General features: G+C 55.2%; 1 protein-coding gene across 3 annotated transcripts in view; it reads right to left on the reverse strand.

Moving 5' to 3' along the window:
• Positions 1–5,640: 5,640 nt before the first annotated feature.
• Positions 5,641–13,453, reverse strand: part of BABAM2 (BRISC and BRCA1 A complex member 2) — a 401,243-nt gene continuing 393,430 nt past the window's right edge. For all 3 annotated transcript variants that reach the window (XM_032845827.1, XM_032845824.1, XM_032845825.1), the window contains one exon: positions 5,641–5,971. Coding sequence is in view for 2 of the 3 variants with exons in the window: in XM_032845824.1 (XP_032701715.1) it covers positions 5,908–5,971 (64 nt within the window). In the remaining variant the exon portion in view is untranslated. The remainder of the gene's footprint in view (positions 5,972–13,453) is intronic.

Consider the following 13,453-nt stretch of genomic DNA (forward strand, 5'->3'; position numbering starts at 1 on the left):
CACGGGCCTCATCTCCCACAACAAGCCAATTAGCCAAGGGCTGGGTTTCACCAAAGCAGGCTCTGTCTGGATAGTTCAGCGATTGCCCTGTGGCTGCCGGCTGCTGACTGGCCGCACTTGGAGTGGGCAAGGTTGATGGGGCTGCTCATTCTGGGGGGCTGGGGTTACACCGGGCAAAGCAGAGGAGGCACCCCAGGAGGCAGCCTGCGGTGTCGGTGCCGTGCAGGTGGGAAGGTAGGGGAGACGGGGAGGCGGCCGTCGGGGTTGTGCAAGCTGCCAGCCCACGCAGGCCGACGGCCCGGCTGGGGGGGAGGACTCCTCACCCCAGTGGGGCCTGCGCTTGAGTGTCAGGAGGGCATCGAGGCAGGATAAGGGGCCTCAGAGTCATCTGAAGCTGGGGCTGTGTGAGTGAAGGAATCAGCCTGCGAGTCTTCCCCCGGGGTGAACGGATGGGTTTTCTTGGGTGGCCCCTAAACGGGTTCGAAGGGCACATTCCAAAGAGAGTCTCTGGAATGAAGAGCCTTCTGCAGAGGGACGGCTCCTTGGTGGCACGGAAGATGCAGGTCGTGGGCTCTGTCCTGGAGGCAGGAGTGTTTGTCACACGTTCCACTTTGCCTTGCAAAGGCAGCTGGCCCAGAGCAGGGAGGCTCATTCTGGTCATTCCTGGGTTGCCTGTGGAGCCACTCTTATGGCCACCATGAGTCATAATTCATCATGACCCCAAGCACAATCTCTCAGACTTGTAAAGCGTGGCTCTTCCCAAGGGGTCGGAGATGAAGGGAGGAGTAACGCGGCACCCTGAAGGAGAACGTGAGTTATGTTAGGAAAGAACCTTTGGAGTCCTTTCCTATTTGCTCTAGAATCAGCTCATGGATCCTGTGCCTTTGGAAATACCCCAGTGATCTTCCTTAATAATGGCCACGACCATTTTCATCTCGTTTTCCCCAGATATGAGGCCATTATTCCAACTAAGTGTGTTTTGGACTTTAACCTGAGAATATGGCACAAAGTCAGAATTTTTCCAGCTGTGGGGCTGGCCGTGGCTCAGTCATGTGAAAACCAGTGGGTATTTATGTATATTTATGTAACCGCATACACGTAGGCCTATCTCCACAGAGACTGCTTCAAAGCATCCTTTAGTCAAGCACACAGACAGCAGAACACTCTGTGGAAAAGTCTAGCCTTGGAACGAGCAAACCTAGACCCTGCTTCCATCTGATCTCGGCCCTGCCCAACCACCCCAAGCCCCTCTCCTCCTGCGGAAAATAGCAAACACCAGGATATGAATGCCTTGTATACACTATTTGCTCAATAAATCTCCCTCCATTTGAAGAAGCTGGATAAGGGAAATGGAAACAAACAGAGAGCCCTGGGCTCACTGCCTTTGTGTTGTAAGGAAGATGGACAGGAGAAGAGGAGGAAGGGAAGGAAGAAGGGAGGGAGGGAAAGAGGGAGGGAGGGAGAGCGGCAGGGATGATTGCATAGGTAAATATACCAGCTTCCTGGCCTTATGTAAGTTATTTAACCTCTTGGAGGCTCAGTTTCTCTATCTATAAAATGGGGATAATAAGCTACCTTGTTCTGTCGTTTTGAGGATTGAAAAAGACAATGTATGAGAAATACTAGCATGTCATTTCTAGCTTGATAAGGGTAGCTCCTGCCATGACCAGCCTTCCCCCAGCAGCCGTTTCTTTTTGGCATCTGGTCTACTCCCCTTTTACTCTGCTGAGCTGGATGTAAGCACTATAGATGTATAAGCAAAAAGGTGAGGTTTCTTCTTATTTCCATCTTAAAAAAGCGCTGATGAATTCATTAGGATGCCATGAATGGCATTAGACGCCGTCTGACCACGAGACGATGTTTCTAACATCGGTGCTAAGGGGAACTGTGGGATAGGCCAGGCCCCAGGAACTAGGGCAGGTTCTGGGGCCGGCACTATTTATAGGCCCCAGCAGGAGGCAAACCGAGTGTGGTTATTTCTCTACCAAGGCTGGGCGTCCAAAACAAGAGTCTGTGGTCGTCAGGCGCCGAAAAGAGTCAAAAGCAAAAGTGACACGTGGCGCTGATTTTCCTATGAGAGAGAGAGCAGGTGCCGGGGCGAATAAGCAGGTCGCCGGGGTGTTTGGTCTCCAGTGTGCCCCAGAGCCTGAGGTCCCGCCACCCCGGTGTGGGGGCCGGGGGATGGTGGCAGCGGGAACTCCCAGAGATGTCTCTTCTCTCATTCGCTAAAATACAGGTGATTTATCATTTTGTCTTCCTAGTCATCCAGAAAGGGTCACGCTTCCAAAGGCCACATTCATTGGCAAGACTTCCTTAACTGGGGCATTCTGACTTTTCAGGAAAAGGCTAAAGGCAACATCAGAAAACCATTTTTCCGATCCGCAATAATAATAACCCATTGATCAAACTTTCCCGTGCGCCGAGCATCCTACGTGGCACTTTCCGTACAATTACGATTTTATTCTCACAACCCTAGGAGGCAGATGATATTTACGTCCATTTTACAGATGAGGAAAACGAAACTGACAGACAGGAAGCGAAGACCTGGCCCCGAGTCCGCTCACCCCAGTGGGGGCTCCCACGACCCCCCTCCCTGCTCTTCCCAGGTCTGCACCCAGTGACCTCCCACTGGCGGCTGGAAATTGGGCCACAGTGGGAGTATTTATGCCATGGAGACTGGCCAATAATACAAATCGGGCCCCTCCTGTTTTTCTTGTCCTTTTTCAAACTGTGGAAGAACTGCTTGTTAAATATTCGCCAAGTGGGCAGGGCCAGGATTCAAATATGTCTCTCTCCTCAAGTTCACGCTCTTTCCGGTTCAGTTCCAGGAGCACAGTGGCCCGCTCTCGCAGAGCCCCATGCGGCTGTGGGTGCCGGGTCCTCAGGGAGCCGAGTGGCTGGGAGAGGGCTCACGGCTGGCTGCCCAGGGACCCCCAGGAGGTGCCCCGTATTACCGGTCAACACATCAGAGCCCTTCTTGTCTGTGCTGAGCTAGAGATTCAACTGAAATTACAAGGGCTGACTAAGCTGGCGACAGGATTTACGAGGTAATAATAATGTGCTCTCCTAAACGGCACTTTTCTTCTTCAAAGCATTTTATAGTCATTTACTAATTAGTCCAGGGCTGCACTCACTATGCAGGTACGAGATGCTCAACTAGCGAGAAGTGCTTGAAAACACGCAGGGAACCTTCACCCATTTACAAACCCCATGGGCTTCCGCAGCTGGCGGGGTGGGGGGTTGCAGCTAAACCTCGAGAGCACTGGTTTTGAATCCGTGGCGCTGGGAACACGAGGTGCCCATTGTCACTGTCTGCTGTTTGGTTTCCTCCTAAGAAAATCAGCCCAACCCTCCTCCTGTGCTAAAGGGGATCAAAGTGTGTTGTAATTCGTATAATCCTCCTGCTCACAAACCTCCACACAGCACACCACCCTTCGCTAGGAAAGAAGACAGAGAAGCCCCCGCCCTGAGCGGCAGAGCGGGATCCGGAGCCGGGAGCCTGGGCTGAACCCCGCTTTTGCACTGACTGGCTGGTGGCTGTGGGTGACTTGCTTCACCTCTCTGATCTCGTTTCCCCATCGGTGAAACGGGGGCCACCCTGCCCGCTTGCTTGCTTCACCAGTCGGCTGTGAGAGGCTCTGAGGTAAAGTGGGTGACAGCCATTCCTGGTCAGAGTGTGCCCGCTTTGCAGATGTGCGGGTGAGTCACCGACAGCCCGGCTGGCCTGTGCGTGTGGGGAACCCCCGCCCCAGATCACACTGCCCACTGCTGGCTGCCGTCACGACTGCCGGGCTGTTGAAAGGCCAAGAGTCCAGGCCATGCCATGCGACCTCACCCCGTCTCCACATCTGCCAACCGCCCACTGCTGGAAGTGGCGCTGGGCTCCCCTACCGGGTCTGAAACACACCTGAAGCAGTCGACTCTTGGCTCTGTGGGCCGTGAGCCCCATCCATGCCCCATCCAAGTGGGGGGGGAAACGGTCACAGCAGTCCTGAGGGACAGTGTCACAGGGCAGAGCGAGGGATGCATGGCACGTGGCTGTGCTGAGGTCGAGTGGGCAGTTGGCTGGCCAGGGGCAGAAGAGATTCCGGGGTGGTCAGCCGGCTTAGGGCTCAGAGGGAGCCCCTGGGGAGTGTTTTCGAAGTCCCCACGTCCCGGCTGAACTACAGGGGCGGCCAGAGCAGCAGCACTTGAGACAGCTCCCGGGGGTGGGGTGGGGAGGGGGATTCCCGAGGAGGCCTTGTAGGACACAGAGACGGGGCTCACTCGAGGTCACACAGCTGGCTAAGGGCAGATCTGGGGTGTGGACACAGGGCACTGGACTTTTCTCTGTCACGGGAGTTCCCAAGGTTCCGGGGCAGGGGACAAAGTACCCACGTGCCTAAGAACCCAGAGCGGGGCAGTTGTCCAGCTGGTAGCCAGAGGGGGGTGGGGGGTGTCTGAGCTGTTCTGCCTCCTGGGAGTATTCCTGGGTGCTGGAGAATCCAGGAAGGAGAGGGAACCCTCCGTGGTCCCCACAAGGGCCCTCATCTGGTTCCCCTTCAGGCTCACACGGGAAAACTGGGTTCCAGGAACCACAGGGGAACCAAGAGAACGGTGAGAGGCCCGTCAAACCCGACAGGTGGGCCGGGGCTTCACCTCGTCCTGGGAGGTCGGGTGGGCTAAGGGAGCGCACAGGCCATGCAGGCCGCTGCTCCTTTCTCTCACCTCTGTGCGCCCGTCCTCCCTCCCTAGTGGAGAGCCTTTAGCCCGCAACCGCGCTAAGCGAGAAACCGTGAGCCTTGTCAAGGGGTCAGCTTGGCTGTCCTCAGCCTGTGCGTAAGCTAAGGGAAGTCCTGTGGTGGGAACGGAGAGGCCTGGGCCCCACCTCCAGGTTTGCTCCCCATTTGCCAGGGGAGTTTCTGTAGCTCTTGGGCCTCACTTCTCTCTGTACACGTAAGAGAGAAGCAGGGGACAGGGCCGGGGGGTGAAAACAGGGGCGTTCTGAGACCCCGTCAGGCTGTGACAATCCATAAATACAGGACAAGAGGAACTTCCTCAGGGTATCTGCCCTGCTCTGTTCCTGGATGACAGCCAAGTGGCCTGAACCCAGCTGTCTCAGATACACCAGTGATGGCACACAAGGCCCAACCTCTGTTTTCTAGGTACGATGCGCACAGGGTTGCAGAAACCCAAAGAGCTCGCCGGTCAGCCCGGGGAGGTCTGAGTGACATGAGAGGGCCGGACGGGGTCACCAGCCCATTCAGCAAACTTTAATGACTGCCTTTGTGCACACGGTGCACACGCAGGGAGCTGGGGATGGGGGGCAGGGCTGGAGGGGGTGCTGGGTCAAATGTGCTCCTGAGCAGCGGCCAGGGTCCTGGCTGGCTGGGAGGCTGAGACCACACAGAGTGGCCAGATTCACTCAGGCAGCACCTTTTCCAATGGAGAGCAGCCCCAAGTGGGAAATGCTGGGGAAATCACAGACACACAGACACAGACACACACAGACACACACACACACACACACACAACACGCATTTCAGGGAAAAATAAAAGCGAAGGGGGTTTCATCTTGACACTTAAATGAGGTCTCAGAGACAAAGGCTTTCCTGAAATCAGGGTGTGTGCATTTGTGATGTCTTACTTTCCCGGGAAAAGTACTGTTGTCAGAATCTGTGATTTTATTTCTTCCACTACGAAGTATACCGAAGGAAACAAAGAGGGAGCGGCCAGAGGTGGGGGCCCGAGGGCCCAGGTTAGTGCCAGCTGGCTTCGGTCTGGGTTCCGGGCAGGGCGTGCAAAGCTGCTGCGCGAGCAAAACGCTACCATGAAGGCATTCCAAGCGGCTTCCAGGAAGCGGCCATATGTGCTGACACGCATGTGGACAGAGCAGTCTGGCTGGCCACCTCTCAACGCTGGTGTTTCCTAGAGCTTTCCATTGGCAAACGCTGCCTCCTGGAACTGAGGGACAAAGGTTTTGAAATAAGCCCTGGTGGGAAAGAGGGGGAGAAGAAAAAAATTGCGGTTAGCACAAACAACTTGGAAAAAAGTGCAACTCAGAGCTTTCAACCTAACTCAGAACAGTTGTTACTTATTGTTCATGCCTCTTGGGTTGGATTTCCCTTCCCTGCTGATGCAAAACCCTCTGGATTTTTCTAAGGGAGGTGCAAGCAGTTCACTTCTGTACTATCGTGCATGGGTCTTTCAAGGGCCCGTATGCAGACTTCCCAGGCTGCCAGGTCCTGTTAGACACCGGTACGTGGGCTCCCTCTGCCTCTCCCAGGCCGAAGACGAGAGCACAACCCTCGCGACAAGCCAGAGAGTGGCCCAGCCAGCCACCTTGTCGTTTCTGTGACCTTAATATAAAGAGAGCTGTACTCTTCACTCGGCTGGATCTTTGATGTCATAAAAAGAGGGTCGAATAAAAAGGGTTTCTTGTGTTTCATGGTCTCCATTTATTTCCAAACATATGTGCAGTCTGGTCTGCTGGAAAGAAAGCCAGGCTGGGTATCAAGAGACGTTTCCTCGGCTGCTCACGGAGAGGTACATGATCTGGGGCAGACCGTCTGGCCTTTCTGGCACCCAGATTTGAATCGGTAGAGACGGGCTCCACGTTCTGCACGGGCCTGCTCTGCCAGGCGTGTTATGCGGTGCCTGGGGCTGCCAGAGGACCTGGACGGGGTTGGGAGGAGCAGACCAACACATTGGTAACACCAATTGAGGCAGTAACGGGGTACCGTGAGGCGCTGGGCTGGCACGACCAAGGAAGGCGGAGATGGGGGAGGCATTCCGTGTTCCAGGCAAGAAACACAGCAGGAGGAGGGACTGGTGGCAGGGGGGCGGCCCACTGTGAGCCGGGAACTCGAAGCTCTGCAGGAAAACAGCAGGTGAGGTAGGAAGTGGAGGGGCAGGGTGGAACCCCTTGCCCCTGGTCACCCTGCTTGCCACCTACTTCCTTCTCCCCAGTGCCGTTCTCACATGAGGCCAGAGTAGTCACACCCTACTTGTCTGAGTGGCTCACTCGGAACCGTGACATGAACCAGGAAGGGCCACCTAGAAGCCTGGTCACCACCAGTACCACCAAGGCCCCAAACAGGGCTCCATCGGTGCAGAGGTGAGTAGCTCCGCACAACTCAACAGGCCCTGGGGTCCCCCAGTGCAGTCACATGAGACCTGACTGCCTGCCTGCTGCCCCAACACCAAGTCAACCGAAACCTCTTTCCCACCGGCCCTGGCCTCCGTGGGCTCCCCTCTCAGGGAGCCATGCCCCCGGGTGACACCCGGCATACTAGGTCTACCTCCCTTCCCCTTGCCGTGCCCCTGACGAGCTCTCTCTCTGGAACCCTCCTGTCTCTCCCCCAACGCCCCTCACACATGGTGCTGTTCTCAGACTCACCCCCTTCGGCACAGAAAGACCCTCACTTCTCCCCTGAACTTCCAGTCCCACATTCCAGCCACCTGTGGGACTCTGCGACCTGGGTGTCCCTGCAGTTTAAACCAGTGTGCCCCAAATGAAGGGCTCCTCCATAGCATGTGTCTGAATGTGCTTTGGCTCATTTGCATTTCTGTGCCAGAATCCTATTTCTACCTCTCCCTAAAGCCCCGTGGTGAATTTATCCTGAAGGTTCTTCTTCCTCCACAACGTCCCCTCTGTCCTTCGTGACACGCCCTGGCTCCTGGTCTTGTCCTTCAACAAAACTGCTGCTGAAGGCTGTTTCTCCCCTGGACACAGGTGGACTTGAGCTTTCTGTTGCAACTGAATACATTTTCTTGGAGTGTGGCTCTCTGTCACTCCCCCAACCAAGACCCTGTGTGTTCCCCAGACATGCAGCCTGGCACTCAGTGCTTTTCACTATCTGGCTCCAACATGTCAAAGAAATCGTTTTTGCCCTTCCATTACATTTTTAGGCTCACGCACCCCTCCCTTGAAAAGCTAAGAGAGCGAAGGATCCTCTCCCAGAAAAACTGCACGGAAGTCCCCCGCCCTGCAACTGGGGGCATTGGGAGGATGTCACAGACCCCCCGAAGCCCAGGCATGGTCCAGGATGCAAGCCCCCTCCTCCAGTCAGGCCACCTGCTCTTCTTCTCATGTGCCATTTTCCACTTCACGCTCAGGCCAAGTGCGCTGGCTCCTATCAAGTCTTCCCTGGTGACCAAGAGGTTCTCTCTCTGCCTACAGACAGTCTCTGTGCTTCTCCCGGTGTCTGTCACATACGCATATGTGGTACTTGCCAGCCCACAGACAGCACTCAGCACGACCTCAGTGGCTGTCAGTAAAGTACCTACTGATGGCCGCTGGTTTGTAAAATGTTAAGGCAGGTCCATGACATGCTACTAAGACGAGAGACTGCAGCCTCAGGGAGTGGACAAAAGTGGTATCTAGGTACAGAAAAAGAAAACGCAGTCCATTCTCAAACTTCAAATTATGCCAACGGTTAGTGTGAAAGAAGGATAAAGCTCCCTCTTCCATCCACATCCTGCTTGACGCGGTCCTGAGCCAGCCCAACGGTCACTGTCTCTGAGCTCAAAGCCCCTTTCTGCCAGCTGCACGGCTACACTCGTCCTTACGGCCCGGAGCCACCGCGATGAGGCCCGAAGAGCCACAGCCCCAGAGCGAGGCTGGGTGGCCAAGGGAAGCTCTGGGCTGTGTTCGCCTGGTGAGCAGGGGTGATGAGCCCACCCTGACGTGACACTTGCATGGGACCATGTGGGCAGGGACCCTGCCGGCTGTCTGCCACCACCCATAAATGCGGGACAGTCCTTCCTCCTCATTCCATCCGCTGCTGTTAGCCCAGTGACACGCACTTGTTCACCGGAGAGGAGCCTGGTGGCCCATCCTTGAGGGTCAGCGACAGACAGGCCGATGCCAACGTCCACTGCCTCTGCACTGCTGCTTGAAGTACCCCATGGCATGTGACCGACCCTGGCACCTCGGCGCAGGGCGGTGTCCCCGCGCCAGGGTACAAGCTGGCCCCGCAGCAGGCCCCTGAGAAGGAGTGTGATGGGGCTGCCTGACACTGGGGCGCACCCTGGGCCCTGGGTGGGGCAGGGAAGCGCTCCCCGCTCCTCCGGCGCTGCAGGCCCAAGGTCACACGGCTCCTGAAGCAAATCTGATCCGCTCAGTTTTTCCTTGGAAACTTCTGGGGTAGGGGCTGCCGTACTCCCAGCTCCTCAGACGGAAAGGTCTTGGCGAGAGGGAGCCTGCTTTAGAGCAAGCTCTTTCCTCCTTCAGAAAGTTCTGAAGTTTCCTGTTTTGTCCTGGGCTTTCCCTGCCAGGGCGAGCCGCGTGACGCCAAGGGGAAGCAGTGTGAAGGGCTGTCGAGAGCCATGAGGCTACCAGCTGTCGTCAGTGAGCGCTGCTCCACCGGCCTCCTCACGAAGTCACTTCAGGGAGACGGGGGAGGAGGAAGGGGGAAATGACAACCGGCTCCCACCCATTTATAGATTTTTTGTTTTTAAGTGCTGTTTTCATTTATTTCACTCTTTATCAGAGAAATTGGAGACCTGCCCAGGGCATACCTTGCCAAAGGCACTAGTTATCCGCCACCTTTTAAAAAACTCTTCGACCCAAAGACAAAACTCATGGCAAGCTTTAAAGTGTGGTGGGCTGCGGGTGGCGGGTGGCGGAGGGCCCGTCTCACCTCCCGCTCACGGCCAAGAGGAGCTGTGGGGAGAGAGGCCCTGAGTCAGTTAAACTCATCATTCTATCCATTCACGCTGGAAGGGAATTTATTTTTAGACCAAATTCGAGCTAAATATGCCTCAGGACAAAGTAAGGTTCTGACCCTCTTCACTGGTGGTGGTCCTTTTGCTCTGGGTGTTATGAAATCACAGCTCAGGCCAATCCCAGAGTCTCAGGTGAGAAGAATAAAACCGGAAGAACTGACCCCAAGCTGAAGAAAAGCTGGGTAGGTTTTCCGTGATTTCAGAGCAGGAGTGGCCGGGCAGGGAGCGAGGCAGACAGACCCCTCCGGCCAGGAGTCAGGGAATGGGGTGCACCGCGGGACATCTCTCCCTCTCCAGGCGTCGGGTTCCTCACGTACCAAGCAGGGAGCTAAGTCTGGCGATCCCAAGGCCCTGTCGGCTGTGGGCGTGAAGGAGGAGGTAGTGCGTGCGGGGTGTGTGCTGGAACCAGCCACACCTGAGCTCCCGGCCCGGCACTGCCCCTGCCTGTATCGCTTGGTCAAGAGACTCACCTCCTCAGCTTTAATTTCTTCAACTCTAAAAGGGGGAAAATAGCCTTAAATTGCTTCGAAGGGTAATCCTCATCAGGATTAAATGAGATGGCCCAAGTCAGCCTTGGCCCGGTGCCTGGTTGAAAAGATGGTTGGTAGATGTCAACAGCTCCCATCGGGACCAAACTGGGTCTGAGGGCAGAGGCTGTAAGTCTGTGGGAACAGCCAGAGCATGTATGGCTGCAGAAGAGCGAGCCCCTGTGTGGAAGAAGAGGGCCCTGGGTGCTGCCCTCCGTTCATCCCTTCTGCCGTGGCTTCTTGGCTAACTTCAAACTTGCAGGATACCGTTCGTCTCCTGAAATCCAGTCCAGGGCTGCCGGCGGCACAGCTGGGCTGTCTAAGGGTGAGCTGTGTGCTGGGAGGCACCTGCAGGCTCTGCTGTCCTTTGCCCAAGCCTGCTGGCTCTGCTCCTGTGCCAGGCTCTGGTCAGGGAGGGGGTGGCAGCTGGGAACTAGAGGGATGTTTAAGAATCCCAGGGCTCTGGATGCCCATGATGGGGGTATCAAAGTGGGCTGGGGCCTGCAACAGATCTTCTGTTCAGGGCAGTAGGTATGGTAAGGGGGAGTCAGTGGGTCAGGTGGGAAGAGTCCTGAAGAATGAAGAGAAGACATGGGCCCTAGTCCAGGCCTTGGTTTGGTGCATCCTCTGGAACTGGGAACAGTTTCCTCACCCGTAACAGAAAGATTTATACTTCATGGTCTCTTCATGCCACCCACTTACGGTTCTAAGATATCCATGCGACGACTCTGAGCAAGCCACTTAACTACTCTGTTACATGAGAGCCCTAGCCAAGCCCAAGGCCAAGGCCTGGCACAGGACAGTCGCAGGAGGTGGCAGGGCGGCGAGGCAGGGTGGCCGCTGTGACTAGCTCTTTCACCAAGAAGACAGGGTCAGTGATGAATCCTGCAGGGGTCCAAGAAGAGGCTTCGGGACACCACAGGCAGCTCACGAGAGGGACGAAAGGCTGACTCCTGGGCTGTGCCTCTGTCCTCCCACCAAGGGAAGGTGCCATCCCAAGTTCTTGTTAATCATCTGTGATTGTTCTGTGGAAGGGGCACTGCAGACCCTGGAGTTATGACAGGGGCCATCAGGGAAATCCTCCGAACTTCAGGAGAAGGCAGTTAGGAACTTTGCCCCAAAAAGGCTCATCCACAGGGGTTTTCCCTCCTGGAACTGCAGTTCCGTATTAACTCAATGGATCTTTTTGAAAGAAGAGAACAGCATCTCAACATTGGAATTGGTACAGCTTTAAGAAAGTAAGAGCAAAAACTGAAAATAAAGCCCGAAGAGACTGGGGACTCCGGAGAAAGGGAAGGAACGACATGAAGCAGGTTAAACGTGGCTGGCGCTCCCAGCATGCCGAGTGTGGCAGGAAGCCCTGCTTTCTGTTTGCAGGCAAGAAAACAGAAGCTTCGTGAGTTCAGGAAAGGTACCTACCCAGTGGTACCCTGATCTCGGGCCACAGGAGTGTGTCTTCCCACCCCAGGGCTACATAGGAGGCCACACAGGAGACCCCGTAGACTTGCTGCCTCTTTAGCCTCTCTTACTTGGGACTTTTCATTTTACAAAAGCCTAAACAATCATCTTCTTCCGAAGCAGAACGCAGTCGCCTCTTTCTGGAATTCAAAAATACTTTTCTCTGGGCAATCATGAGATGAGCTTTGTGCTGTTTGCCGGAGTCAGGCCAAGGCGGTGGTGGAGAGGGGGCAGGGCGGGAGAAGCGGTTCGGGGACACGACCCTCATTGTCAGTAAATCAAGGAAATATAAATCAAGTCAGAATTCATTTTTGCAAATAGAGGCAAGTTCCAAAACATCTAAGGCTCATTTCTTTTTCCACTTTTCTTCTGCAGCTGTGACTTCCACTGGCACATGTTTTTAATCAGTCCTATGAAAACCGATTGTGGTCTGAAAATCAAAGGCGTCCCGTAAATAGTGTGAGGCAAGACCTGCTAATCATTTCTCGGGGTCTTGCCTTGTCCTCGTTGTCCCCGGCGGCTGCTGTAAATATGGACTCATTTGGGGTTACTCGTGTCATAGGGGTCATCCCTAAAATAGGATCTCTACAAAGAGACCTGGTCCTACTCCAATGCCCTTCACCCCAAAGGGCAAAGGGCCTTGTGAAGACCGCCCCATCCCACTCTGGGTGCCTTGGTGGGCAAATGACTGGCACAATGGGAGCTCATTTTGTGGCTGTGCCCCAGGCGACGTCAGCCTGGCTCTCTGGTGTGGGCTTCTGGAACAAACAAGTGGTTGTAACTGGTTCCCACAGTCGCCTGAAATGTGCCAACCTCTGAGCACGCCTGGTTCATTTTTAGGGGTTCCTAACTTGCCAAACAAGGGAACCAACACCGCTTGAGATGTGAAGGCTTGATCGCTGATGGGGCACACCACCTCACACGCTCAGAGGCTACCGCAGGGCCCTCGCCCTCAGCTGGAGCCGATTGTCCCTCTGCTGGATTCCTCGGCATGCTGGGCCTCCGACCTCAGGCCCAGCTGTGGTCTGCCTTGAGTCTGGAATGTTTAGATTGGTGTCTAGACGATGTCTTGTACAGCTCGGGCTCCTCTCCTGTGAGACGATTGATGGCTAGGACCATCGTCCCAGTATGTGTTGAATTAAATCAAATGCTGTTTTAGGAGGACTTCACCAACCAACCAACCAGGAGCCATTTCTAGACATCAAAGTATTGGGATGAAATCTGGCTCCTGCTAAATCATAGGGTGTCTTTAAATGCTTAACTAAAATGATCAAAATTACCTAGTGGTTCTCTCTCCTTCTGAGGCTCTCCAAGGAGGCCCTCTGGAGCCTGGCCAGTTCCTCTGGGCTATGCCAGCTTACAGCTGGCTTCTGCAACTGCAGGGGTGAGGCCTTGCTCTCAAGGGCTGCAGGTGTCCCTGCCTGTGGGGCATCCCGGGGGGCTGTATACTAAAAAGGCAGAGGAGGGCAGGACAGGTCAGCTAGCCAAATGACAGGGAGGGACGAGAGTCCTTACGGGTTCCTGAGCCTCCCCCAACCGCAGGGCGCCCGTCCTCCACCGGGCTCCACCTCTATCACATCCCAGCCGTAGTCCCCCAGCCATCTTACACTCCTTGATGGCAGACCCGTGGTGGTACTCATCCATCTCCTCATCCCAGCTTCGTGTCTAGGGCTTAGCACACAGCGACTCAATAAATACTTCTCAAACCCATGTAGACATTTGGCTCAAAGATGTACTTTAGAAACATACATTTTTGGAAC

The sequence above is a fragment of the Lontra canadensis genome, unplaced genomic scaffold, assembly GCF_010015895.1.
Source record: "Lontra canadensis isolate GAN:19392208 unplaced genomic scaffold, GSC_riverotter_1.0 scaffold170, whole genome shotgun sequence".
Classification (NCBI taxonomy): Eukaryota; Metazoa; Chordata; class Mammalia; order Carnivora; family Mustelidae; genus Lontra; species Lontra canadensis.